The sequence below is a fragment of the Pangasianodon hypophthalmus genome, chromosome 23 (assembly GCF_027358585.1).
Source record: "Pangasianodon hypophthalmus isolate fPanHyp1 chromosome 23, fPanHyp1.pri, whole genome shotgun sequence".
Lineage (NCBI taxonomy): Eukaryota > Metazoa > Chordata > Actinopteri > Siluriformes > Pangasiidae > Pangasianodon > Pangasianodon hypophthalmus.
The window spans coordinates 17,733,679-17,760,446 of record NC_069732.1 but is presented as its reverse complement, the minus strand read 5'-3'; the positions used below and the strand labels follow the sequence as shown (position 1 = coordinate 17,760,446).

General features: G+C 40.3%; 1 protein-coding gene across 1 annotated transcript; it reads right to left on the bottom strand.

Moving 5' to 3' along the window:
- Nucleotides 1-4,912: 4,912 nt before the first annotated feature.
- Nucleotides 4,913-25,455, bottom strand: ube2ia (ubiquitin-conjugating enzyme E2Ia). The gene is made up of 7 exons (XM_034298473.2): nucleotides 25,300-25,455; nucleotides 19,667-19,767; nucleotides 13,594-13,677; nucleotides 11,891-11,963; nucleotides 11,672-11,781; nucleotides 8,160-8,239; nucleotides 4,913-7,919 (listed from the first exon to the last, which is right to left on the bottom strand). The coding sequence occupies exons 2-7, from the start codon at nucleotides 19,730-19,732 to the stop codon at nucleotides 7,859-7,861; spliced, it is 474 nt and encodes a 157-aa protein (XP_034154364.1). The 5' UTR covers nucleotides 19,733-19,767; nucleotides 25,300-25,455; the 3' UTR covers nucleotides 4,913-7,858.
- Between the last annotated feature and the right edge of the window lie 1,313 nt (nucleotides 25,456-26,768).

Below are 26,768 nucleotides of genomic sequence, written 5' to 3'. Positions count from 1 at the left end.
CTTCATGGCATGGTTCTTGGTCTGACATGCACTGTGAATTATACACACAGGTGTGTGCCTTTCTAAATCATGAACAATAAATTGAATTTGCCATAAGTGGACTCCAGTCAAATTCTAGATATAATCAAAGCAAACAGGATGCACCTGAGTTCAATTTAGAGTGCCATAGCCATGGGTCTGAGTAATAGGTCAAGTCTGTTTTTTGGGTTTTTTTCTCATTTGTTTGCTACTGCTGCTGTGCGCCTCCCCCTCTCTGCTCTTACGCTTAGGGCCGTGATTGGGCAGCGATTGCATTTCAGTGTGGCAGGACTGCAACACACTGATGAAAGTGAAATGCAATGCAATAGAATATTACAAAAATCAATCCCCTGCTGATTGTTTTCACACTAACGGGATCAAGATACGTAAAAAGCAATGCACTGAATGTTTTGCTTTTCAGTGTGGCACGTTGCCCTTAAGTCACAAATGAATAGCAACACCATCTGCCACCCCACCCACCCCCCCAATCCCCCCCACTGTGACTGTTTCTCTATCTGGCACAGAATCTTCTCCATACATATCCTTTATGAGTGAAAGCGAAAGATATCATGAAGGCATCATTCAAAATATCTCCACACATCATCCATGTATAGCATCTAAGTGAAACCATATTGTGAGATATATGTGAAGATTGGTAGCGGAAAGGAGCAATTCACTTGTGAGCTGTCAGGTAAGTGAAATTGGAAACAAGATGAATGTTTTTTCGCAATGTTTCAAGATGCAGCCTATTTAGATATATCATCCACCTGCTTCCCAGGAAAATAAAACAAAATGGCATCACCTCCCTAAGCATATCAATCCTCAGACCACTATGACCACCATGTGTAACCACCCACCCATCTGCAGTGCCTCTCTCGCTATCTTGCTGCTATAAATAGACTCAGACACATTAATTACATGGCTGCTAGAGTGAGCTGCCTCACTTCTCTGAAATTAGCCAATACACAGGCGTTAAACTAAAGGCAGGCAGTTGCCAAATTGCCAGTGAAAACTCTTAAATGGCTTCACCTCAGCATGAGTGAATGCTATGGAATCCGCAGCCACCGGGGACCAAACTTTTATTGTGAATATGTCCTATGCCACTGGCCATCTCACAGAGGTACATCACATTTTCATGAGTTAATGAAAATTATACCACAGTGCTGCTGAATTCTTGAATCTGATTGGTCAGAAGAGCTGGCTCTGACAGCGTGTTCAAGCTACAGAGAGAGAAAAAAAACATGGATGCCTTCATGTTTGTCTTTCGTTAGCAACAAGCAAGAGAACATGTCTGTATGTGGACTTATCTAAAGCTAATACTTACCTTTAATACTCATTTAAAGGTAAGAAGTGCTGCTGTATTTACTGTTCATGCTGTGAGCAACCATGTTGTATTCGACATCACTTGCTGAACTCGGAGTTGAGAAGACCGTCCTGAGCTCCCAAGGAGGAAATCTGAGTCGTGGGAGTGTTTTCTTTGGATTTTCCTAGTAGGTTTGAGTTGTTAGCGTTGTTATTTAATAAAGATGTGTAATCATTGATATGGTGAAATTTTTTGGAGACATGCGTTTAACATTTATGGGAGGAGTCACTGTTGTCAGTAACAATTAGTAAGATTCTTCCAGCAGAGTCTTCAAGACAGAGAAGTTTGTGGTTTCTGGTTTGTTGATAACATAAAAATCTGAGTATTTTTTTATCTTATTAAATTCAAGAGGTAGAAAAAAAGAGAGGTTGGTCAGGGAATGAATGTTTATAGCTACTACAGCGTAAGTGCTAACTAACGCTAACGAACCACAACATTAAATGTAACTAAATGGTTAAAAAGCATGACGTGTCATTATGAAATTTAAAATCGTCATCTTTGGCAAATTGCTGTGGTATAAGAGGAATGAAGCACTTTGGGACATGCATCACACCACCACAATGTTGATTATTTTCCTGCGTATTTTATTCCTTACACACGAAGCTTTTGGAACACGTTAATTCAATACCAAAATACTAACATTACGAGTAAAGAAAAGTTACTAGACCATAGGGAAAACCATGGCAACTGGTAATGCCGGCTTTCGTCCATAAATAGATGATGCTGTCATGCGTCTGGTGGCTCATAAGAGGCTCTCTAAACTTCACATCCCACAAGTGAGCCTTTTTGCTGTTTTCATATTCAAATCTGCAGAGCTTGGTTGAAAAGATCAAATGGCAATATCTGTTTTAAGATCTCTTTATTGACAACCCCTGCAGCATTCAGATGTAAGGATGGCATCAAAAGATTCGAACCATTAAGTATTCGTGTGACGAAACTGTCTTTGATGATATTTTTATTAGATATGCCTACGCTGAACGCAACAAAATATTGCTAAATTGCTTTTATTTAAGGATTGGAGCATCAGCTCTGCTTTCTTTTAGTTTATTACATACTGAGAGAGAACATTGTGTCTTATGGATGGTTGTTATGTAACCTGTGAACCTTTGTTGGGTTAAAATGATGTTCTTGCATACGGAATACATGGCAGAAACGTCTCATTATTGGCACACATCATTTGGTCAGTATTGGCTGTGCAGTCGCAGTTTGGGGAATGGCTACAGAAGGACGCTGGCTGTTATTTTGATCAGAAAAAAAGGCTTATAATGGCCCTCTGCTCCGTTTCCATGGGCACATCATTTACCCACCCAGCTGGTGCGAGATGCATGAACTGGCTGCCTCATGGCATCTTCAAAATAACTGTTCTTCTAGTTACCAGCCAGATTGTAAGGAAAGGGGACAATGAGCAGAACATTTGCGTTTTCTTTGGTTATGTTCATTGTTTAAATTTTATTGCTATAAAGCTTCATGGAAGACACAAAACCATGGCCTGATGCACCTACCTTCTCCTACAGCATACTGGGGTCCTGTCAGTAATATCTATGACATTCAAAGAGCATGATTGTTCTTTGATGAAACTTGGCTAGTTGGCTTTATCATGAGCAGCATAATAAAACTGAAATGCAATTTCGATTCATGTACTAAATGGGAGGCTAAACGTAATGGAAGCCCCTAAGGAAAGAGGCATTTGAAAATGCAGAATTATCACATCAACTTTCTTTCTTTTCTTTTTCTTTTTTTAAGGCCCACAGGATTAAATAAGCTGTATCACTCCAGTGTGCAGGGCAATTGTGGCAGCACTAATGATTTAATTTGCATTGCAGACCTGTAATTTGCATTGTGCCTTAATTTTGTTTAACCTGCTGTTTAAAGACAGCAATCAGCTGGACCCTTGAGCTTGAGGCTCTGTGAATTCTTCTAAAAAGGACATTGCGACAGTCATATATAAGCACTTGGAAAATATTTCCTTGCATTGTAAACATGGATAAGTGTATAAATTACTGTGTTAATGTCATATGGCACAGGCCACAGAGGTCACCAGTAGAAATCAGCAGACAATATAGACTAAAGTATAATACTTCCACCATTCCCTATAGTTTTATTTTCTGGCATGTGAGGGTTCTGAGAACTGAACTACAACAGCAAGTGATTTTGAAAAGTTTATCTTCACTTTGACTGATTCACCCGCATTAGTGTGGAGCCTGAGCAACACCATGCTGCTTTAAGTGATGCTGCTTTTGCAAACTGTTGAGACAATGAGAAACTAGCTACTTGTGTTTCATGATGCCTCTGAAAATAATGGACTACTTTTGAATAAATACAATAGAAAGTTATTTCCCTGTGCATGAAGAAGCCTTATAGTGACAGCACACTGCAAAAAATGTCATCTTAGCAAGAAAATATCTTAAATCTAGTCAAATGTAGATAGCATTTTCTTTTTAATAGACTACAGTAAACCAAACAATTATTAAACCTATTTCCTATTTCATGCTTTAAATTTTCTTATTCTATTGGCAGATAATTTTTCTTCTTTCTAGAAATAAATGCTAAAAATTAGCAAAAATATCTGCCGATAGAATAAGACTATTTCAAGCTTGAAATTAGTACAGAAATGGCTAGAAGCCAGTCGAATGGCTTAATAATCTTATATCTGGTTTATTGTCATATTGTAAAAAAAAAAAATACTAGCTAAAGTTGACTATATTCAAGGTATTTCCACTTGCTAAGATGTAATTTTTTTGCAATGTAAATACACTATATGGCCAAAAGTATGTGCTCCCCTGACCATCACACACATATGTGTTTCTTCCCCAAACTCTTGCCACAATGTTGGAAACACACAATTGTATAGAATGTGTTTGTATGCTGTAGCATTACAGTTTCCCTTCACTGGAACTAAGAGGCTGAAACCTGTTCCAGCATGACAATGCCCCTGTGCACAAAGCGAGCTCCATGAAGACATGGTGTGTAAAGGTTGGAGTGGAAGAACTCGAGTGTCCTGCACAGAGCCCTGACCTCAACCCCACTGAACACCTTTGGGATGAACTGGAACACCGACTGAACCCCAGACCTCCTCACCAACATCAGCGCCTGACCTCACTAATGCTCTTGTAGCTGAATGAACACAAATCCCCACAGCCACGCTCCAACATCTAGTGGAAAGCTTCCCAGAAGAGTGGAGCTCATTATAACAGGAAAGGGGAATAAATCTGGAATGGAAAGTTCAACAAGCACATATGGGTGTGATGGTCAGGTGAACACAGACATTTGGCCATATAGTGTACAAAAGCATATATCTTTTGTTTGTAAAGAAATATGGTTTATTTTGGAGCACAGTAAAGCAGCAGGTAGTTTGAGCCGGTCTGTATTACAGCTGTCTGCACATCTGTCCTTACGTGAATGAGCAAATGGTGAAAAGGGTAACCTGGCATCTACCTGGCTGTGTACAGTTTAATAACTCCATCTCGTCTTTCCTTTAAGACAAAGGCCAGCATTTTAATTACAAAAATTTATATATATAGACAACACCAGTTTGGCAATGTATAAACATTTTATTTACTCTAAACACTTACAAGAACAAAAACACCAACACAGATCACTGTATATCTTTCAGTTTTTTTTTTTACTCAGTGGGCTTTTTTTTTCTTTTTTTTTTTTTTTTAAGTTGGCCAAGGCAGCAAAAAAATCTATCATACTGTATATTACAACATGCTGTCTACACTGCCCACACCAGGAATGGAAAGTAATATAGACACACTAATTAAAAAAATCATGAAAGTATAAAAGCATCATTTTACAGCAGTTGGAATACTGACGTTTAAGTAACAGTGTGTCTTACATCATTAAAATCGTTGAAGAGAATAAAGGAGGCCAGTTTGAAAGAACAAAAATAAAAACAGAAGCACAACAAAATTACCTTCTGGTTTAATCATTATGTTGCATGTGGATCGTATTCAGTGCCTTCTTATTTGCACATATGAAGCTCTGTAGCAAATATAAACCATGTATCCCTAAGTGCTCATCATCTTCTGACCAGGGCAATGTCTCATGAAGCAGGTTTACCATTAACTGGGTTCCTAACCTATTAGATTATGTAATATACAGTGTGTGTTATAAATGTGTCACGAATGCAATTCGATTTACTCGCCTCACACTGTGTGTTCTGTTGATCCAACTTCACATGATCGATGATTATAGGCATTTGTGGTGAGCAGTCAATTGTGTGAAGCCTGGAAGGGTCTCAGGCACCATATTTTACAGAACAACAAGATCTGACCACAAGAAAATATGATTATAAACCAATATTTAATAAATACCATTGCTACTGCCAAGGAAGAGGTCTGGAAGAAAATGGCTTTTAATTCATTAGCTAGTCTGAATTACCATTTGTATAATTTTCAGCAAACAGAAAGGACCGTTCCCCCGAACACTACAAGAGATGGTCCACAGGAAGAGAAGTTGATCGTATCTAATAATGGTGGGGGTTCAGGAAGGTGTGTGTGTGTGCGTGTGTGTGCGCGCACCTTGACTCTGCCTCTAGCAACTCCAACCAAACCTTTGATACATGTTATGTGTATGTGCACTATATGGCCAAAAGTATTTGGACACCCGAGTATTGACCATCCCTTTCCAAAACCATGGTCATTGTTATAGATTTATTCCCCTTTGCTGTTATAATAAGCTCCACTCTTCTGGGAAGCTTTCCACTAGATGTTGGAGCGTGGCTGTGGGGATTTGTGTTCATTCAGCTACAAGAGCATTAGTGAGGTCAGGTGCTGATGTTGGTGAGGAGGTCTGGGGTTCAGTCGGTGTTCCAGTTCATCCCAAAGGTGTTCAGTGGGGTTGAGGTCAGGGCTCTGTGCAGGACACTCGAGTTCTTCCACTCCAACCTTCACACACCATGTCTTCATGGAGCTCGCTTTGTGCACAGGGGCATTGTCATGCATGCAAAGATATTCTATACAATTGTGTGCTTCCAACTTTGTGCCAAAAGTTTGGGGAAGAACCACATATAGGTGTGATGGTCAGGGGTGCACATACTTTAGACCATATAGTGTCTCCAGTGAAGAAACCATCTCTGACAAGTATCTTCATACTATTAATTAATTCACAATGTCATATCTGGGTGTATCATATCTATCACATATGGGTGTGATGGTCAGGTGTCCACATACTTTTGGCCATATAGTGTATCACCTGTAATTAAGTTGCCCAACACAGTGCGTGTGAATACCCAAGTCCACTTTTTCTGTGGAACACACAGACTGAACCAGGATATCTGGTATTCGTGCTTGTGAGCATAGACCGAGACTCTGCAAACTGCATGTAGGTCAGATGCACACGCACATGGAAAAAAGGAAGAACAGAGGAGGCAACTGAGCATACTGATTTTTAGCAGTCTGACTGAAGCTCAGTGGATAATATAATATCTCAGTAATATCCCGATTATCTCTGTGCCTAAAATTCAGTCGAGCCTATATACAAAACAAGGTGGCATATGCAGCACCTGAACATTTATTAAGCCATGAATCGATTTATCTTTTCGCAAAACTGGCCACGTGTTCTCTCAGGGCTGTAGTGACTGAAATGTGAATATATAATCAGAACATAATCTGAAAAGTAACTGTTAATTAATGGCTAGTTAGTTAACATAGCTAAAGTCTTAATTCTGAACAAATGATCTTAGGGCCCAGAGTGGGAAAACCAAAAGGAAAAGGAACCTTGACCTACAAAGTGAACCTCTCATAAGACCTGTGAAATTTTCAAAGAATGTTGAGGCCATTTCCAGAGAGTATTGGACAAGCTGGATTTGGTAAGTCGGGGAATAAATGAGTGGTCGAAGAGCTGTTTACGATCTGTGATCCTGAACTTGTCGGCCTGGCCCAGTATAGGTTAAGACGTGCGGTTACCATGACAACATAGCCTAGTAAAACCTGCTCCATCGTTACGAGGCAGAACACACAGGGTTAGATTGAACTAAGCTTAAAGTCAAATAGCTAACCAGTATAACATGCTTCATGAGACAGGCCTCAGAAAGAGAAAAGCCACAGTAATGTAGTTTTGTTTTCCCTTGATCAAACACACTAGATTTCATCTCATTAGCTAATTAGCAAGCCGGGTGTGATTCAAGTGTGCAGGAGGAGGGAAAACATGGGAATCGTGTAGAGCTGTGGCACCCCAGGATTCCTGGAACGAGTGTCTGGGCCACGGATTCACTTCAATAGGTGGCGACGGTGACGTCCACTTATTTATTTGCTTATATATTTTTTTTATTTTTTCAAAAGACGAAGTCAAATTATGAGCCGATAGAGCGCTCGGTTAGGTGGGTGTCACTGGACATGACAATGGCACATTCAGTTTTCATCACACCTGCATGGAAATTAGTGGAAAGTGGATAAGGGTAATGAGAGGAGCAGCTAAGAAGTACTGCAGGGACGCTGTTCGAATATTCTTTCCGTCACGGCAACATCTTGAGGCTTATGGAGAAAACTTTTTGGCTTGTGCTCGGACCCTTTTTTCATATTCCACTCTGTTTTGGCTGTGGGGAAAAAAAAAAATAATAAAATCAGCATTCGACTGGACTGAGTTTGTGTCAGACAACAACCTTCCACAATCATACTTATTCAGTTTGAAGACAAACTGTCGCATCGCTGCTTGCCAGAGATTACATCTTCAGTGAATCGATGCCAAACATGTTCTATACAGCAGTCATTCTTTTTCAACCTGGAGTAAGTTCAGGGAAGAACATAAATGAAGCTTACAAATGCACTGACATTACCAGTAAATTGTGTATGCCTCCGCTTGTGCAGGATCCTGAATATTTGGCTCGTTTAGGAGTTCTTGGATTCCTAGCAAGATCTAGAAAAGAGAAATCCAACGAGAGGTAAACAGGACTGACTACCTGCCTTTCATGAGAACATTCTGCCCCCTTCAGGCACACAGTACACAAGGCGATTATAATCTCTGGGTTGGCACTTATTAGATAATCGGAGCTATTGCGAGTCGAATGCATTTATACATATCGTGTAGCTCATCAGGATAGAATGCGTTTTGTTTTGCAACATTTACATTTTCTCCTTTGGCAGACGCTTTTATCCACTTAAGGCTGCCAACGCAAATGACAGTCTCGCTTTATATTCACACACACAGCTTGAAATAAGCACTAAAAAATGAACTGTTAAAAAATTATCCAAGTAAATGTAATTTAAGTTAATTAAATCAGACAATATGGCAGTAGTTATTTCCAGATGCCGTGCAAAAACATCTACATCAAGCCAATAACCGACTGACATCCATCCACCCACGGACTTCCTTTTTCTGTAGATATTTTTAGTTCTTGTTTGTGAGTTCTTGTTTCTTATTAGCTCTTGTTCTAGGCTCCTTTTCAGCAAGTGCAAGCTTTAATGGATATAAACTGAGAGACTGACATGGTGAGTCAATTCTCACTTCTTTGTCTGGCCGTGTGACGCGTCCCAGATGCACCAACCTTTAACCGAACACGCTACAGACTCTCAACAACCAGCTAGTTTATCTACGTAATTTATGTACATAGTAAAATATCAGTATAATTGTTTAAATGTGTGCAAAAATATCTTGGATTATTTATTGGAGTTGCTGTTTTTCCATTTCTGAACTTTCAGCTCTCAGAACACATTTTATTAACTCATGTGAGTCAAATTAACATTATTTAAAGTCTTGCTTGGATGTTTTTTAGTTAGGGAGGTTTGGATTAAACCCTTTCCTTTCAAACACGTTAATGACTATAATGCTATATTAAATATAGCAAAACAGTGATAACAGCGGGTTGTGATTATTACCAGTGTAACAGATTACACGATCATGGACACACTGGCTACACTTCACAAACCCCACTCTGGTGCTAAATACTGTATTGATGTCATGCCACTTCTTTCACAACAGAAGGTGTTGGATAGTAATTTCTCCCTCCATGTTAACCCTCTCATCAAAAGTTGGCAAATATCAGTCATTTCTCCAAATAACTATATTTATACCACAGCACATATTAATTCTCAAATCTGATTGGTCAGGAAGCGTGCACTGTTTTTTGTAGTTCCGGCTGTAACGTGAACTCTTGGTTTATGTTATTCTGCTTGTTCTAATACGTTATTGTTTGTATAGTAACAGCTCATACACAGGGACTTCGTGTGTGTATATATACACAGATCAGCCATAACATTATGACCACCTGCCTAATATTGTGTTGGTCCCCCTTTTGCTGCCAAAACAGCTCTGACCCGTCGAGGCATGGACTCCACTAGATCCCTGAAGGTGTGCTGTGGTATCTGGCACAAAGACGTTAACAGCAGATCCTTTAAGTTCTATAAGTTGTGAGGTGGGGCCTCCATGGATCAGACTTGTTTGTCCAGCACATCCCACAGATGTTCGATTGGATTGAGATCTGGGGAATTTGGAGGCCAAGTCAACACCTTGAGCTCTTTGTCATGTTCCTCGAACCATTCCTGAACAGTTTTTACAGTGTGGCAGGGAGCATTATCCTGCTGAAAGAGGCCACTTTCATTAGGGAATACCGTTGCCATAAAGGGATGCACCTTGTTTAGGAACAGTATTTAGGTAGGTGGTACGTGTCAAAATAGCATCCACATGAAGGCCAGGACCCAAAGTTTCCCAGCAGAACATTGCTCAGATCATCACACTGCCTCCGCCAGCTTGCCTTCTTCCCATAGTGCATCCTGGTGCCACCTCTTCCCCAGGTAAGTGTCACACACACACCTGGCCATCCACATGGTGTAAAAGAAAACATGATTCATCAGACCAGGCCATGTTCTTCCATTGCTCCATGGTCCAGTTCTGATGCTCACATGTCCATTGTAGGTGCTTTTGGCAGTGGACAGGGTCAGCATGGGCTCTTTGACCAGTCTGCGGTTACGCAGCTCCATACACAGCAAGCTGCACTGTGTGTTCTGACTCCTTTCTATCAGAGCAGCTTTAACTTTTAGCAATTTGTGCTACAGGAGCTCTTCTGTAGGATCGGACCAGACGGACTAGCCTTCAATCCCAATGAGCATCAGTGAGTCTTGGATGCCCATGACCCTGTCGCTAGTTCACCGGTTGTCCTTCCTTGGACCACTTTTGGTAGGTACTAACCACTGCATACCGGGAACACTCCACAAGACCTGCAGTTTTGGAGATGCTCTGACCCAGTCATCTAGCCATCACAATTTGGCCCTATTCAAAGTCTCTCTAATCCTTACACTTGCCCATTTCTCCTGCTTCCAACACATCGACTTTGAGAACTGACTGGCCACTTGCTGCCTAATATATCTCACCCCTTGACAGGAGCTACTGTAATGAGATAATCAATATTATTCACGTCACCTGTCAGTGGTCATAATGTTATGGCTGATCGGTTTATACATACACATATATATATATATATATATATATATATATATATATATATATATATATATATATATATATATATATATATATATATATATGTGTGTGTGTGCGTGTGTGTGTATATATATATATATTTTTTTTTTTAGTTTGCAGACATTTATTTAACATTAAAGTGTCAGCGCTTTGTAACATTCACGGTGCTCTGTAAAGTGAGGAGTTTACGCTTTCTGGTTTCTCCTTAAAATAACTGGTTTTTTTTGAGAGATAGATAGATAGATAGATAGATAGATAGAGATGGATAAGTGACTGTTTATCGTGGGTATAACTTGAGGTAGAACAGGAACTAACTTGTCTCTTGTACATGCCACAACATTAAATCTAACTATATACCGTTAAAATGTGCGATGCAACCGTTCATTAATAAATTAAACATCGTAATCGTTGGCAAATTGCTGTTGTACAAGCGGAATAACACTCCAGAGCAGTGGCTATATGAAAACAATCCACTTGAGGATGGTAAGAGTAACTCTGCTTTGTGTCGTGCCGCATCACACCACCCTGCTGTGGATTATTTTCGTATAACCACGCGGTCTCTCGTGTTTTTCCTTACATAACATACTGAATTTATTTCAAGCAAAACTTTTTTTCTGTATATTCCCAACACACTTTTCTGAGTAGTTTTAGCTTTTGAGCAAATTTTCTTTTTGTTTACTTTTTTTTTCTTTTCTGTAAACAAACCCTTTTATTCCACTAGCAAAAATGCTTACTTTTCACAGCCAGCCCTTAAGCCATGCAGGTTTATGAATAAGAACGTTAATACCATACAGAAACCCCGGGTGAGGAGGCAAACGCCATCTAAAAATACATTACAGGTAAAGTGCAAAGCAGTCATTATAATCTGCTCACCTGCTTGATTGTAATAGCTGGCCTCCAGTCTTTGTCCTCCTCTAAAATTGATAGGCACACTGTGCCAGATGGATATACGTTGGGGTGGAACAGCGGCGGCTCAAATTTACCTGATGAAAGTTAACATCCGTCGGAGATCAATCCAGCGATCGACAGCTTTACACTGAGAACATGGCTGAAGTAATAACACTGGAGAACTACCGTATATTCATTACTCACATTTTGGAGGCGAGGACGGGTAATCATCCTTAAAGAGCATCCGCAGTTTGAACAAGCCGCCTTCCCAAGGTGTCTGAAAGAGAAAAATATAAGAAACAAATTAAATTTGCTAGTTTTTAAAAAATGAGGTTACAAATTAATGCAGTGATGTCATCCGGAAACCATGTACAAAAGAAGTAGCTTTTTTTCCCCAGGAAAAAAAAAAAAATCTAGTTTTCTAGTTGGTGAAATTACTTTCTAAACAAACACATGCCTGTTCTTTCTGTTCGGTATTTACACTCAGCAGCCACTTTAATAGGAACACTTATACAACTCATCCATGCATTTACTGAAGACTGGAAAAAAGACCAAGTGATGCTTTTCCAATCTGATCCTGTGCCCACTGTAGCCTCAGCAGAACCCGATGTGGCCTTCTGCTCTTGTGCTCCATCCGTCTCAAGGTTCGGGGTGTTGTAGGTTCTGACTTGCTTTTCTGCTCAACACGGTTGTACAGAGTGGTTACCAGAGTTACCGAAGCCTTCCTGTCAGCTCGAAACGGTCTGGCCGTTCTCCTCTGATCTCTCTTGTCGAGAAGGCGTTTCCACCTGCATCACTGGAATTATTTATTTTTTCTGCACCATCCTGCTATTCTGTGAAAACTCTATAGACTGTTATGTGTGAAAATCCCAGGAGATCAGCAGTTTCTGAAATACTCAAACCAGCCATTTTGTCACCAACAACCATGCCACAGTTAAAAAGTCACAGAGATCACACTTTATCCCCATTTGGCTGATTGGATAATTGCTGATTGCAGGAATGAGCAGGTGTACAGGTGTTCCTATCGAAGTGAAGTGTATTTAGCAACACTCATACCAGGTTTGAGCTCTAAAAGGCCAAACCAGCTAATATTCATAAGCAACTGCATTTACTGTAATTAATAGATTACTCAGCACATGCATCAGTGCCACTGAACAGCATCGTAATGCATGTAAAAGTTACTATTTATGTATATTGACGCATTTATAGCCAAACCTAATTTATGAGTGTACAGTACATCACACTTATTAAACCACCTACTTCATAAGATGCTGAGATTATTGACTGTAATAAATCATGAGCTAGCACTTAGACTGAAGATACAGTCTATCTGCTAGCTTTCTCATGTACATTAAAACTTTATGGTCTAGTCCTAATAAAATGCGGTGTTATTGTCGACTCTCTACAGACACTTGGCTACTCATGCTGTGCTTCTACCTTGGCAGTGTAAACACTTTGCAGATGAAACTGAGCTTCAGTCTGACTGCAAGTTTCCTACCTTGGGGTTTTGGCTTCCTGAATGGTTCTAGCTAGCTGCTAACCAAAACTGTTTGCGTGAAAGCCTAAAAATAGGGCTACTGTACAGTGCAAATAGGCCCACTGCCAGAAAAACCCCCCACTTTATGCTACAGGAACTTCACCATAACGACAATACCCACGTTCCTCACTTGTCATAAACACGTTCATCTTTCAGTGAGGAAGTTTATACAGTAGTAACCATCAGAGCTGCACACACACTGCCATTGTTTATTTATTATTTTTCCTCAGTAATTCTTTAATTATATTTGTGCAGTGTAACTTATTCTTATAAGTAAAAATATATCTGCAACACGGAAAGAAAAAAAACAACAACAACAATTAGCTACTAAAGTATGCTAGCTCTCCCTAACTTGCAGAGAAATCCTCACCCCTTTCTTTCCAGGAATGGCACACTCCCAGTTCATCAGGTTCATCGTTCCATCAGGGTTTTTGGTTGGCACAGCTACAAAACCCTGCAAAAAAAACAAACAAAACAAACAAAAAAGGCATCAACATCAAGCTGAACAGAACAGAAATGAACAAAAGCACATTCCTGAATACCAAAAACCATCTAAACACTGAGTCTTTAAACAAAACGTATGCACTGCATCCACTGCCTTTGGTGAAAGCTCATTTTTAAAGCAGCAGTATGTATAATTTGGGGGTGTTTTCCGAGGGCATTATCACAGTCGCCCTCTATATAAAAGATATAAATCACTTAAGATTGCTTAATCGTAGTCTGCACTTTAAAGATCTGCCTCTTCCCTTTGACCTGCAGTTACTGTACACTGTATTCACTGTTTTTGCACCAGAGAAGCGTGGTAGTGTTTCGTTACACTGTACAACCCCTGTACTGGAATACTGACAATAAAGTTGAAGTGAATTAGGGCTGGGCGAAATTATGATATGATATAATAACAATATGGCAATAAATCATGTCAGGATATGTTTTACTGAGATATCGAGATATCTTTTTTTTATTTTATTTTTTTAATGTACAAACTGACGACAAACCGGAAGCAGATGATGTTGAAATTTTGTACTTAATCTTTGTAAAAGGATAATTAAGAAAAAAAAAAAATCTGTTAAAATTATTTTTTAAATTTTAATTATTTTTTATTTTATTTTACTGTTTTTAGTGTTGAAAATTTTGTATCTATTTTTGTTATTTTTAAAATCGAACAAGGATGAGGATGAGTCAAATGACAAACCTTAAATTAGAATTTAATCGAATATATTTTTTCTAGAGGAATCTGGATACTCGTTAAACGCTGGAACAGTTGCATTGAACAATTAAAATATATATATTTTTACAGACATTCAATTATCACTGAACAGTTTTGTTTTTTATGCAACACTACTGTATTGCTCTTCACAAATATCATGATACATATCGTGAATCATAGAAGTTCCACTGAGAATCGTGATATGATATTCTTGACACCTGTGGCTATTTCTCATGCTCTCAGTTGTTTCACACTAAAACAGGCAAAGAAAATAAGTGCGAAAGCAAAGCGAGAGCTGCAAGTGAGGCTTCACAATCGATCCTCGAAAGCAGCCGGACACTTCGTGTGCGTAAAGTTACGATGTACAGGTCTGGAAAGTCTCACCAAATCCCAACTTATCTTGTATTTATAACAATTTCTAGACAAAGTCTCAGATATTCAAGCTGTTCATCTGCTTGGACTTGAGCCGTTTCTATGGCAACACACACTTCGGATTGATGTCTTCCGGACAGATAAGGAAACTGCACTGTGTGTTCGATATTGAGGTAAATTCAGATATTATACTTATAGCTACTTTAACAATCATGCGTTTATAAAATGACGCATCAAGACACGTCCAAATTTTCATCCGGTAATTACAAGTTCGGCAAAAATGTGAACGCTTTTTTTTTTTTTATAAGTAACAAGCCAGAAGCTGTTAATTACTGTAATTCTGCCATGATGACGAAAACTTGAAAACTCTAATACACCAAAAAAAAAAAAAAAAAAAACGGGCAGCGGAAAGCTCGTAGGTGGGGTTATTACTAGATCAAGGGTCAAACTGCGTATATTTTTAAAAGCCCACTCCGAGACTGTTTCCACGCGAGGAGTCGAGTTCGGCGGTACGCCGTCCTGCGTAGATTTATTACAGGTTAAGACTTGTAGTGGGAACAATGGAGTTGTTCTGACTCGCTGAAGGACAAAATTTCAGCTGCAAGGCTGAGAAGGAAAAACACACACACACACACACCCACACACACGGGGACATTCATCAGAACGGTGATAAATAGTGAAATTGAAGCAGCGCTCTCCTTCTGAGTGTGTATTTGCGTCTCTGTCGAGATGCGTGCACTTTGAGCGTGTGAGGAGATCAGTGAAGAGATCACTAATCTGCGTTGTTACAATATGACTCTATTTGCAAGCTGGTCTTCGAGTCTGACTGTTTCACTGATGATTGGACATTGTCAATAGCGTTTGTAGCACTATTTGTTTGAGTACGGATTTTTACTCTATTCCTGCCCTCGGTTCTCCTTCCGGCAAGGTTGACCGGAGAAAACTTACCTGGCGCTCACACGTTCTATGCTGGTCTCTTGTGGGCGTTCCTATATTACGTTAGCGCCACACAAGCTATACGGCACATACTTTATATATATGTATTATATTATATTATATTACATTATATTATATATATATATATAATATATATATATATATATATATATATATATATATATATATATATATGTATATATATATATAAAAAATTATATCCATCCCAAAAACAAACTTTGTGCCCCCACCCCCACCCCATTTTCTCGCCACCCAACTGCTAGGAGCAAAGTGCTATCTACCTTCTTCCACATACATGAGCTCACAGACACCTACGATTGGCTAGTGTCACTGTGATTGACATTTGGCAGGAGAGAGAGAGAGAGAGAGAGAGAGAGAGAGAGAGAGAGAGAGAATGCCCCTCCCACCAAGAAAGATTGGCCAATTTTGCACTCTAGACATCACTGGGATTTGAACTCACAATCTCATGGCAACGTTTTGCTTTCACAATCTCTCGGCTATTTTATGAGCTTGGCATATCGAAGTAGAGCAGGGAAAAACAACAGCGTGGTTCTGTTTTCACTAAATCTAACACTTCACGCTCGTATCAGGAAAGTGATTCAGAGTGAGATTCAGGAGCTGTGAATAAGAAGGAATATGTGGAACCAAAAAAACCCCACAGAACCTAAACAAAACAAACCGTGCTAAAGCTCACGTCTCTAAAGATGCGTTCACACTAGCGAGCGACAAATCGGCAGACAGCTGTTGATTTTCTACGTGCACTCGAGACACAGAGCTGCAATTTCAGTGACCTCAGTGTGTGACAAAGCCTCAGTGTGACAAGCAACATGTGAGGTCAGAGCACATCACCAAATCCAAACCACTGGCATGTACTACAAGCTACTGTGAACGCAGGGTAACTGTCGGTTCGTCCATTCATCACGTGTACACACACACACACACACACACACACACACACACACACACACACACACATCAGCCATAACATTAAAACCACTAACAGGTGACATGAACAACATCAATTATCTCCTACAATGGCACCTGTCAAGGGTTGAGATATATTAGGTACAAAGAAGAGTCAGTTCTCAAAGTCGATGTGTTGGAAGCAGGAAAATGGGCAAGTATAAGGATGTGAGTGACTTGTGCCAAATTGTGATGGCTAGACCACTGGGTCAGAGCATCTCCAAAACGGCAGGTCTTGTACGGTGTTCCCGGTATGCAGTGGTTAGTACCTACCAAAAGTGGTCCAATGAAGGACAACCAGTGAACTAGCGACAGGGTCATGGGCACCCAAGGCTCAATAATGCTCATGGGGAGAGAAGGCCCGTCTGGTCCGATCCCACAGAAGAGCTCCTGTAGCACAAAATGCTGAAAAAGTTAAAGCTGGCTCTGATAGAAAGGAGTCAGAACACACAGTGCAGTGCAGCTTGCTGCGTATGGAGCTGCGTAACCGCAGACCGGTCAGAGAGCCCATGCTGACCCTGTCCACTGCCAAAAGCACCTACAATGGACACGTGAGCATCAGAACTGGACCATGGAGCAATGGAAGAAGGTGGCCTGGTCTGATGAATCATGTTTTCTTTTACACCATGTGGATGGCCAGGTGTGTGTGCGACACTTACCTGGGGAAGAGGTGGCACCAGGATGCACTTTGGGAAGAAGGCAAGCTGGCGGAGGCAGTGTGATGATCTGAGCAATGTTCTGCTGGGAAACTTTGGGTCCTGGTATTCATGTGGATGTTACTTTGACACGTACCACCTACCTAACATTGTTGCAGACCAGGTGCATCCCTTTATGGCAACGGTGTTCCCTAATGGCAGTGGCCTCTTTCAGCAGGATAATGCTCCCTGCCACACTGTAAAAACTGTTCAGGAATGGTTCAAGGAACATGACAAAGAGCTCAAGGTGTTGACTTGGCCTCCAAATTCCCCAGATCTCAATCTGATTGAGCATCTGTGGGGTGTGCTGGACAAACAAGTCTGATCCATGGAGACTCCACCTCTCAACTTACAGATACCACAGCACACCATCAGAGGTCTTGTGGAGTCCATGCCTCAGCGGGTCAGAGCTGTTTTGTTGGCACAAGGAGGAACTACACAATATTAGGCAGGTGTTTTTAATGTTATGGCTAATCGGTGTATATACACACAGTACTGTGCAAAAGTCTTAGGCACCCTATTTTCTTTCTTTTTTCTTTTTTTTTTTTTTTTTTTTAAGTACAAACTTTGTTATACATTTTTATTTTATGACTTCTACATTATCTATATTATTTAGATTCCAAACATTAGTTTTCCAGCACAAAGTTAAATGTTACAGAAAAATGTTTGTATGTCAGTAAAGAAAGCAGCAGATGATGTAAGAGACACTTTTCAGATAAAAACATAATGAAGGCTGCTGGGTTTCGCTGCAGAAATAAGAAGCGAGTCGACAGTCAAAGTCTCCAGAAGAACTGTGGCTGCTTCTGCAAGATGCTCAGTAACACTTCCAGCTCATTTCCTTATAAATCTGCACACACTGCACCTGAGAATACACTTTTATTTATTTATTTTTTAAAGCAAAGGATCGTCACACCAAATACTGACTTTGTTTCATTTATTAGTGTTTACTGCTCTTTATAGTATTTTTTTTTTAATTTCATCATTTTTGAAGGCATCTTTGTTCTACAGCATTTTATTTCATTGTGCCTAAAGCTTTTGCACAGTACTCTGTGTGTGTGTGTGTGTGTGTGTGTAGGTTATTTCTTTAGGAGTGTCTGCTTAAAAAGAAAAGAAAATAAAAATACAGGGCTGATTTTTTAAAAAAAATAAAATAAATAAAAAACAGGTAGTATCTGTCACCGAAAACAAAATATAGATTGAGGGAAGGAAGGTAAATAACAGAGATCAGTAACAAACCAAAAAAATAAACAATAGAATATTGATATCATGATAAATTATACTGATATTTTGATAAATTCACGATGCATCTCATGATCCACTTTTCTGAGATGTCGTGGTATATTTTTCTAAATTTTTTCAAAAAATAAATTTAGTTACAAACTCCCCAGCAACTGCTCATCTGATGTTTATTTTGTATTTAATCTTTAAAATTGTAAAATGTTTTTTAAAGATTTGTAATTCTCCTTTATAGTGTTTTTTTAAGTAAAAAAACTTGTTTTTTTTTAATTGATATTAAAAAATATATATATTTATTTAATTAAATTGATTTTTTTTTAGTTTGCCTTCCACCCCCCTTATCTTTGGGGGAGCATTGAGACGTTATTTATTTTACTTCATTATATTTGTAGCTGTTTGTGCTTCGCATTTAAAGGTTAGTACGCGTGGGTGTTGCGTGTAGGACGTAACAGACAGGACAGCAGACGAGACAAAAACAACAGACTAGACAAGACAGAAGACGTGACGTGAACGTGATATTTATCAAGACGGTGGCGGGGGGGGGGGGGGGGGGGGGGGGGGATTAAACTGATTTTTATAGACATTATATAAATCATGATACGTGTATGATCACGTATGTAGGAAAATGGCTTAAAGAATCGTATGATATTTTTGTCACAGCACCGAGACCTACATTCAGAGCAATGCCACAACTTTACTAAAAGATCACTTGGCCTTTTTACTGAGCAGTAAATTTATCAAACTGTTGAGTTCCAGCACACATCTTTAACATCTGCAGGAAGCCTCAATGTTAGGCAATGTTTACGAGCTTTAGTTACTTCATCCCATTTCTTTTTGCAGTCCTTCTCGTCCATTCTTGGTAAAATACACACATAACAGAAGCTCAGATCATTCAGTCACGTGTATCACCAGTTATTAAATTCCAGGATCACGTTCCTCATCAGTGACGATACACAAACATCCCATTCCCACTTTTTTTTTCTTCAATACAATCCGAATCCCAATTTACTTACAAACGGATGATCTTTCCGCCAAGCCTTTCGCTCTTGAGCGAGGCGACTCAAAGCTATACCAGACATGACTTCTGCAGCTCCGTCAACTGATGGATTGGAACCTGGAGGGAAGAAAAAAAAGAAAAAAAAAGCAGATGTGCCAAATGGTGACATTTTCTATTTATTAACCAGAAAAAAAACACATTAAAGGTGCATTAGGTTTTTTTATTTATTTATTTATTTTTTTTAACACCTTCAGCCCATTCCTGCCCAAGTTCACGAAGCTCCGCCCCCAGGCTCTACGGCAATTTAATATACGGCGATTTAATGTACAGATTAATTCATTGTTTTTTATCATGTTCTACACGCATCCGCTTCCACGTTACTTATACAGTTAAGGAATTTCTAAAAAAAAAAAAAGATTATTGCACCTTTAAAGCATTTAAAGTAATTTTTTAAATTAAGTCAGAGGTAGAAATAGATATTCATAGGTGGTCGATACATCCTGCTGACACGCACGTCCTGACACACACACACACACACACACACTTACTGATACACACCCTGACACACACACACACACACACTTACTGATACACACCCTGACACACACACACACATTTACTGATACACACCCTGACACACACACACTTACACACACACACACTTACTGATACACACTCTGACACATACACACACCCACTGATACACACCCTGACACACACACACACACTTACTGATACACACCCTGACACACACACACACACACACTTACTGATACACACCCTGACACACACACACACACACGCACACACACGCACTTACTGATACACACCCTGACACACAGATACACACCCTGACACACACACACACACACGCACACACACACGCACACACACACGCACACACACACGCACACACACACACGCACTTACTGATACACACCCTGACACACACACACACACACATTGATACACACCCTGACACACACGCACTTACTGATACACACCCTGACACACAGATACACACCCTGACACACGCACACACACACGCACACACACACACGCACTTACTGATACACACCCTGACACACACACACACACACACACATTGATACACACCCTGACACACACACACACTTACTGATACACACCCTGACACACACACACTTACTGATACACACCCTGACACACACACACACACACACACATACTGATACACACCCTGACACACACACACACACACACACTTACTGATACACACCCTGACACACACACACACACACACACTTACTGATACACACCCTGACACACACACACACACTTACTGATACACACCCTGACACACACCCAGCCACTGATACACACCCTGACACACACACACTTACTGATACACACCCTGACACATACACACACCCACTGATACACACCCTGACACACACACACCCACTGATACACACCCTGACACACACACACACACACACACTTACTGATACACACCATGACACACACACACATACACACACACACACACACACACTTACTGATACACACCCTGACACACACTTACTGATACACACCCTGACACACACTTACTGATACACACCCTGACACACACTTACTGATACACACCCTGACACACACTTACTGATACACACCCTGACACACACTTACTGATACACACCCTGACACACACACACACACACATACACACACACACATTTACTGATACACACCCTGACACACACCGTGACACACACACACACTTACTGATACACACCCTGACACACACTTACTGATACACACCCTGACACACACACACACACACATACACACACACACATTTACTGATACACACCCTGACACACACCGTGACACACACACACACTTACTGATACACACCCTGACACACACTTACTGATACACACCCTGACACACACACACTTACTGATACACACCCTGACACACACACACTTACTGATACACACCCTGACACACACACACTTACTGATACACACCCTGACACACACTTACTGATACACACCCTGACACACACACACACATACACTTACTGATACACACCCTGACACACACACACACATACACTTACTGATACACACCCTGACACACACACACACATACACTTACTGATACACACCCTGACACACACACACACATACACTTACTGATACACACCCTGACACACACACACACATATACTTACTGATACACACCCTGACACACACACACACACACACTTACTAATACACACCCTGACACACACACACACACACTTACTAATACACAACCCTGACACACACACACTTACACACACACACACTTACTGATACACACCCTGACACACACACACACTTACTGATACACACCCTGACACACAGATACACACACACTTACTGATACACACCCTGACACACACACACTTACTGATACACACCCTGACACACACACACACTTACTGATATACACCCTGACACACACACACACTTACTGATACACACCCTGACACACACACACACACTTACTGATACACACCCTGACACACACACACACACACTTACTGATACACACCCTGACACACACACACACACACTTACTGATACACACCCTGACACACACACACACACACACTTACTGATACACACCCTGACACACACACACACACAAACATTTACTGATACACACCCTCACACACACACACATTTACTGATACACACCCTGACACACACACACACACACCCCAACACTTGAACTGAAGTATCCTTAAGTGTCACTTGTGACCAATCTGAAGAGTTGATTGCACAATAAGCGAGATACATGCTCCTCGAACAGTCAAATTTCTGACTTGTGAAGTCGTTTTCATTCAAACGCACTGCTACCATGAGCTTGTTAGTACAGTGTGTGTGTGTGTGTGTGTGTGTGTGTGTGTGCTGCTGGTGATGTCGTGTTCTTAATAAAAATAATGCATGGCCACGACTTACTAACGGATGGGAGCGGGATCCTAACACACAGCCATGACTTATTAGGGTGTGGAATGAGATAATTAAGTCATGACCTCTCTCTGACTCTGTTAGTGAGATGAGAGTGTGTGTGTGTGTGTGTGTGTGTGTGTGTGTTTTGAAGTGAGCTGAAAGATGACATACACCGAAAAATGATTCAGTGGTTCAGTAAACTTGACCATACTGCACATTTTTCTGTTTAGTGGCAAAGTTGAAATGAAATCAGTCACAAAATCGAAAACAATAAAATAAATAAATAAATAAATAAATAAATAAATAAGTAAACAGCCCGTGCCGTAGTAACGTTGTGGGCGTGGCTTTGGACTCGATTTGCTTGCGGATCTGAGGAGCTGTAAAATGATTCTTTCTGAGCATTGATAATATCTCTTGTTCTGTGTCGGCTTTAAGGCCCAGCGCTGTTGTGGTATGAAATGTTTTGCAACAATGAGTGTTTCGGGAAAGTTCCCTTGTCGTGTTTCTGGCTGAATCTGAGCACTATAATAAGTATTATTTTTATTTTTTTTTTTTTTGTGATCTAAAGATATCACAAGTTATTTTCCGAGATCACGAAGCAGAACCGTTCCAGCATTACGTCGTCGTGGTGAGTGACACAACGTCTCACAGCAGAGTTACGCCGACTCTGCAGTAATTACATCTCTTTCCCGAAAGATTTAGATTTTTCACATTTTCTTCTCGTAAGCCACAAACCATTTAGCCGACATCTCGCAAACATGTGGTGGTAACCATGGAGACGTCCCGGTGCCTCAAACTGGCTGGCAATGAAACTGATCACTTGTGAAACTTAACACTGTAGTGTCCATGATGGTGTAGCTGCAGACTGCAGACTTCTCACTCGCCTTCTCTAGTGATGGACATGAACATGGAAACTGACTAGCACTAAGGAAGTGAGGAAGGAAGGAAGGAAGTGATGAAGGATGGAAGTGAAGGAAGGAAAGATGGAGGGAAGTGAGGAAGGGGGGAAGGATGGAAGGAAGGATGGAGGGAAGTGAGGAAGGGTGGAAGGAAGGAAGGAAGGAAGTGAGGGAGGATGGAAGTGAGGGAGGATGGAAGGAAGGAAGGATGGAAATGAGGGAGGATGGAAGGAAGGATGGAAGTGAGGGAGGATGGAAGTGAGGGAGGAAGGAAGGAAGGAAGGAAGGAAGGATGGAAGTGAGGGAGGATGGAAGTGAGGGAGGATGGAAGGAAGGAAGGATGGAAATGAGGGAGGATGGAAGGAAGGAAGGAAGTGAGGGAGGATGGAAGGAAGGAAGGAAGGAAGTGAGGGAGGATGGAAGGAAGGAAGGAAGGAAGTGAGGGAGGATGGAAGGAAGGAAGGAAGGATGGAAATGAGGGAGGATGGAAGGAAGGATGGAAATGAGGGAGGATGGAAGGAAGGAAGGAAGTGAGGGAGTGAGGGAGGGAGGGAAGAAGGAAGTGAAGAAGGAAGGACTTTATTGATCCCGGGGAAATCTGGGAAAAATAATGTCGAACTCCCGGCAGTGCCTCGAGCTCCGGATGGAAGTCAGGATCCAGGAGATAAATCTAACGCTACAGCAGCGATGTTCTCTCACGTCAGACGCTGATTAAAGTAAAAACTGACACATTCATCCATGACGTACAGCACACACGCCTAATCATGCGTTTCTACATCGTGAGAAAAATAAGTTGTGAAAGTAAGTTTGTTATCTTGAGCTCACACAAATAAAGACAAATAACTCGTGGCTTTCTGGTGTTGTGTAGCATGAACACGGGGTTTAAATATCTGAGAACTGAACACTGAAATAAAGGCTGAACTTTACGCACGTTCAAAACAAATACATACATAGATGTGTTTTATTTCAAATTAACAGATTTCAATGGTTTGTGTCTTTAAAGTTCATTATTAAGAATTTACACACTTTTACTACAAATCTTTATGCCACTTTTTTTGCTCCTGCACTACGCGGAGCACTCACACCGAGGATTTCTGCAGAAACGCAGCCTGAACTGATGCCTTTTTACTTTCACTTTGGAAAGAGTTATGCGGCTATAATTCTGTTTTCTTACCCTGTGTGTGTGTGGTGCTTTTCTGAATCTGTATTCTACTATTGTGTACACTGTATATTAGTTTATATTAGTGTATATTAGTTTATATTAGTGTATATTAGTTTATATTAAGGTATATTAGTTTATATTAAGGTATATTAGTGTGTATTAGTGTGTGTGTAATGGGATGTATTTAATTGTGAGGACATTTCGGCCAGGTCTCTCTCACAGAGGAGATATTTATCATCTCAAGAGACTTACTGGTTGGTTAAACAAACAAACAAACAAACAAACAAACAAGTAAACAAATAAATAGTCCTATCTTACACTGTGATCTTGTTCCCTCGCAATACACAGCACTAACTAAGCTGAAAATGTTCAAACGCAACCCTTATTGGTAAAGAATAAGAAATCATCAGTGTGTGTGTGTGTGTGTGTGTGTGTGTGTGTGTGTGTGTGGAAAGGTAGCTCGCTAATGAAGATGCTCAGATACGGTTAATCCAGTGCTAACAGAGAGCTAGCATCCCGGCTAACGAAATTACAAACCAAACACCACAATCACCCGTGAACTTATTATTATTGTTTTCTTTTTTCACATCGGTTTCACGCTTACCTTTAATTAGACTTAAAAAATCACCGTATTTTCTCCTGCCAACGCGCAACTGTTTTTAAGGGAATGTGAATCAAACTCCAAACAGTTGGTAGCTGTAGCTTGCTGGATAGCTAAGTTTCCCTCCTGTAAAAACACAGGATCACTAGGACCCGTGAGGAGACCTCCCAGTGCCTGAGTAAAAATATTAATTAATTGTCGGTCATTTATCACTGTAGACTGAGTTTTAAAAAATATACATATTTTTAAGTAAACATTGAAAGCTGTGAAATTTATTCATGCTATAGAAGAAAAAAAGAAAAAACAAGTTAGCTGATTTAAAAAAAAAAAAAGACCCAATGAGATCATAACATACGGTTTTGGGGGGAGAAGGGAGGGGGTATAAATCGTAGGCAACTCTCTGACATTTTTTAAGTTATGTATTTAGTTAAATATGCAGTATTTCAGATCGGGAAATTATGGGGATTTTGGGGACTTTCTATCTATCAGGCGATAAACCGGGCCACACACGCAGCTCGCGCAGAAATCTGTTCAAAATGGCGCTCTGAAACCCGTAAACCCGCCCTTTTGTGACGTCACTGAGGCGCACGAGAGCGCAAAGACGTTGTTAACCGTCATTCGCTCCTCAGTAAGGAGTTAGCTTGTGTGCTAATGTTGATTAGTAAAATCTTTTTTTTTTTTTTTTTTGGCATTTTTCTATTTGGAGATGAATTAAATTTCAAAACAAATGATATAGACTGCCAGTTTTTGATGCTAAAACAGAAATAAACGAGAAAATCTTAACAGCACATACACTGTCAATGTAAACGGCTGTTTTATTTTTACATTTCTGTTTCATTTTGCCATTTTCTCTATTTCTTTCTTTTTTATTTCATATGATTAAAGAGAAATTCTGCTCAGATGTCAACATCAGAGTGCTTTCACACCTATTAGTCAGAATCTGAGTGAAGTCGATACTTTTGGTTCGTGTGCTGCTTGGTTTGCAGTTAATAATTAAACGAATCCAGAAACAAAAAAAAAAAAAAAAAAACAGTGGCTGAGGAGTGCGTAGGACGCATGAAAAACACACGAAACTCCTTCATTCATTGGTCAGAAATACGACGACATAAAAAGTAAACAAACCTTTGCCAAGTGCATGTTAAAATAATAAAAATCACCCAAGCACAGAGAACATGCAGCCGCACTCAATATATTAGTATATATTTATATATACGAACATATTTCCGGTAACGCATCCAGCTTTATTTCCTCTTTTTTGTTCCTCAATCCAAATCTCCAGAATACACATTTCTGTAGCACTACAGCTCTGTCCTTTGGCTCAGTTTAGCAGCTCATATCTACAGATAAACATGATCCACAACCCAAAACACACAGCATGTTTGGTTCACTTCCTGTATTTGGGCCGATTCATGATCGAATCTCTTTCTCGCTGCTATTGAACCGTGCTAGAGTTCGACTGGAACTGTATCGCG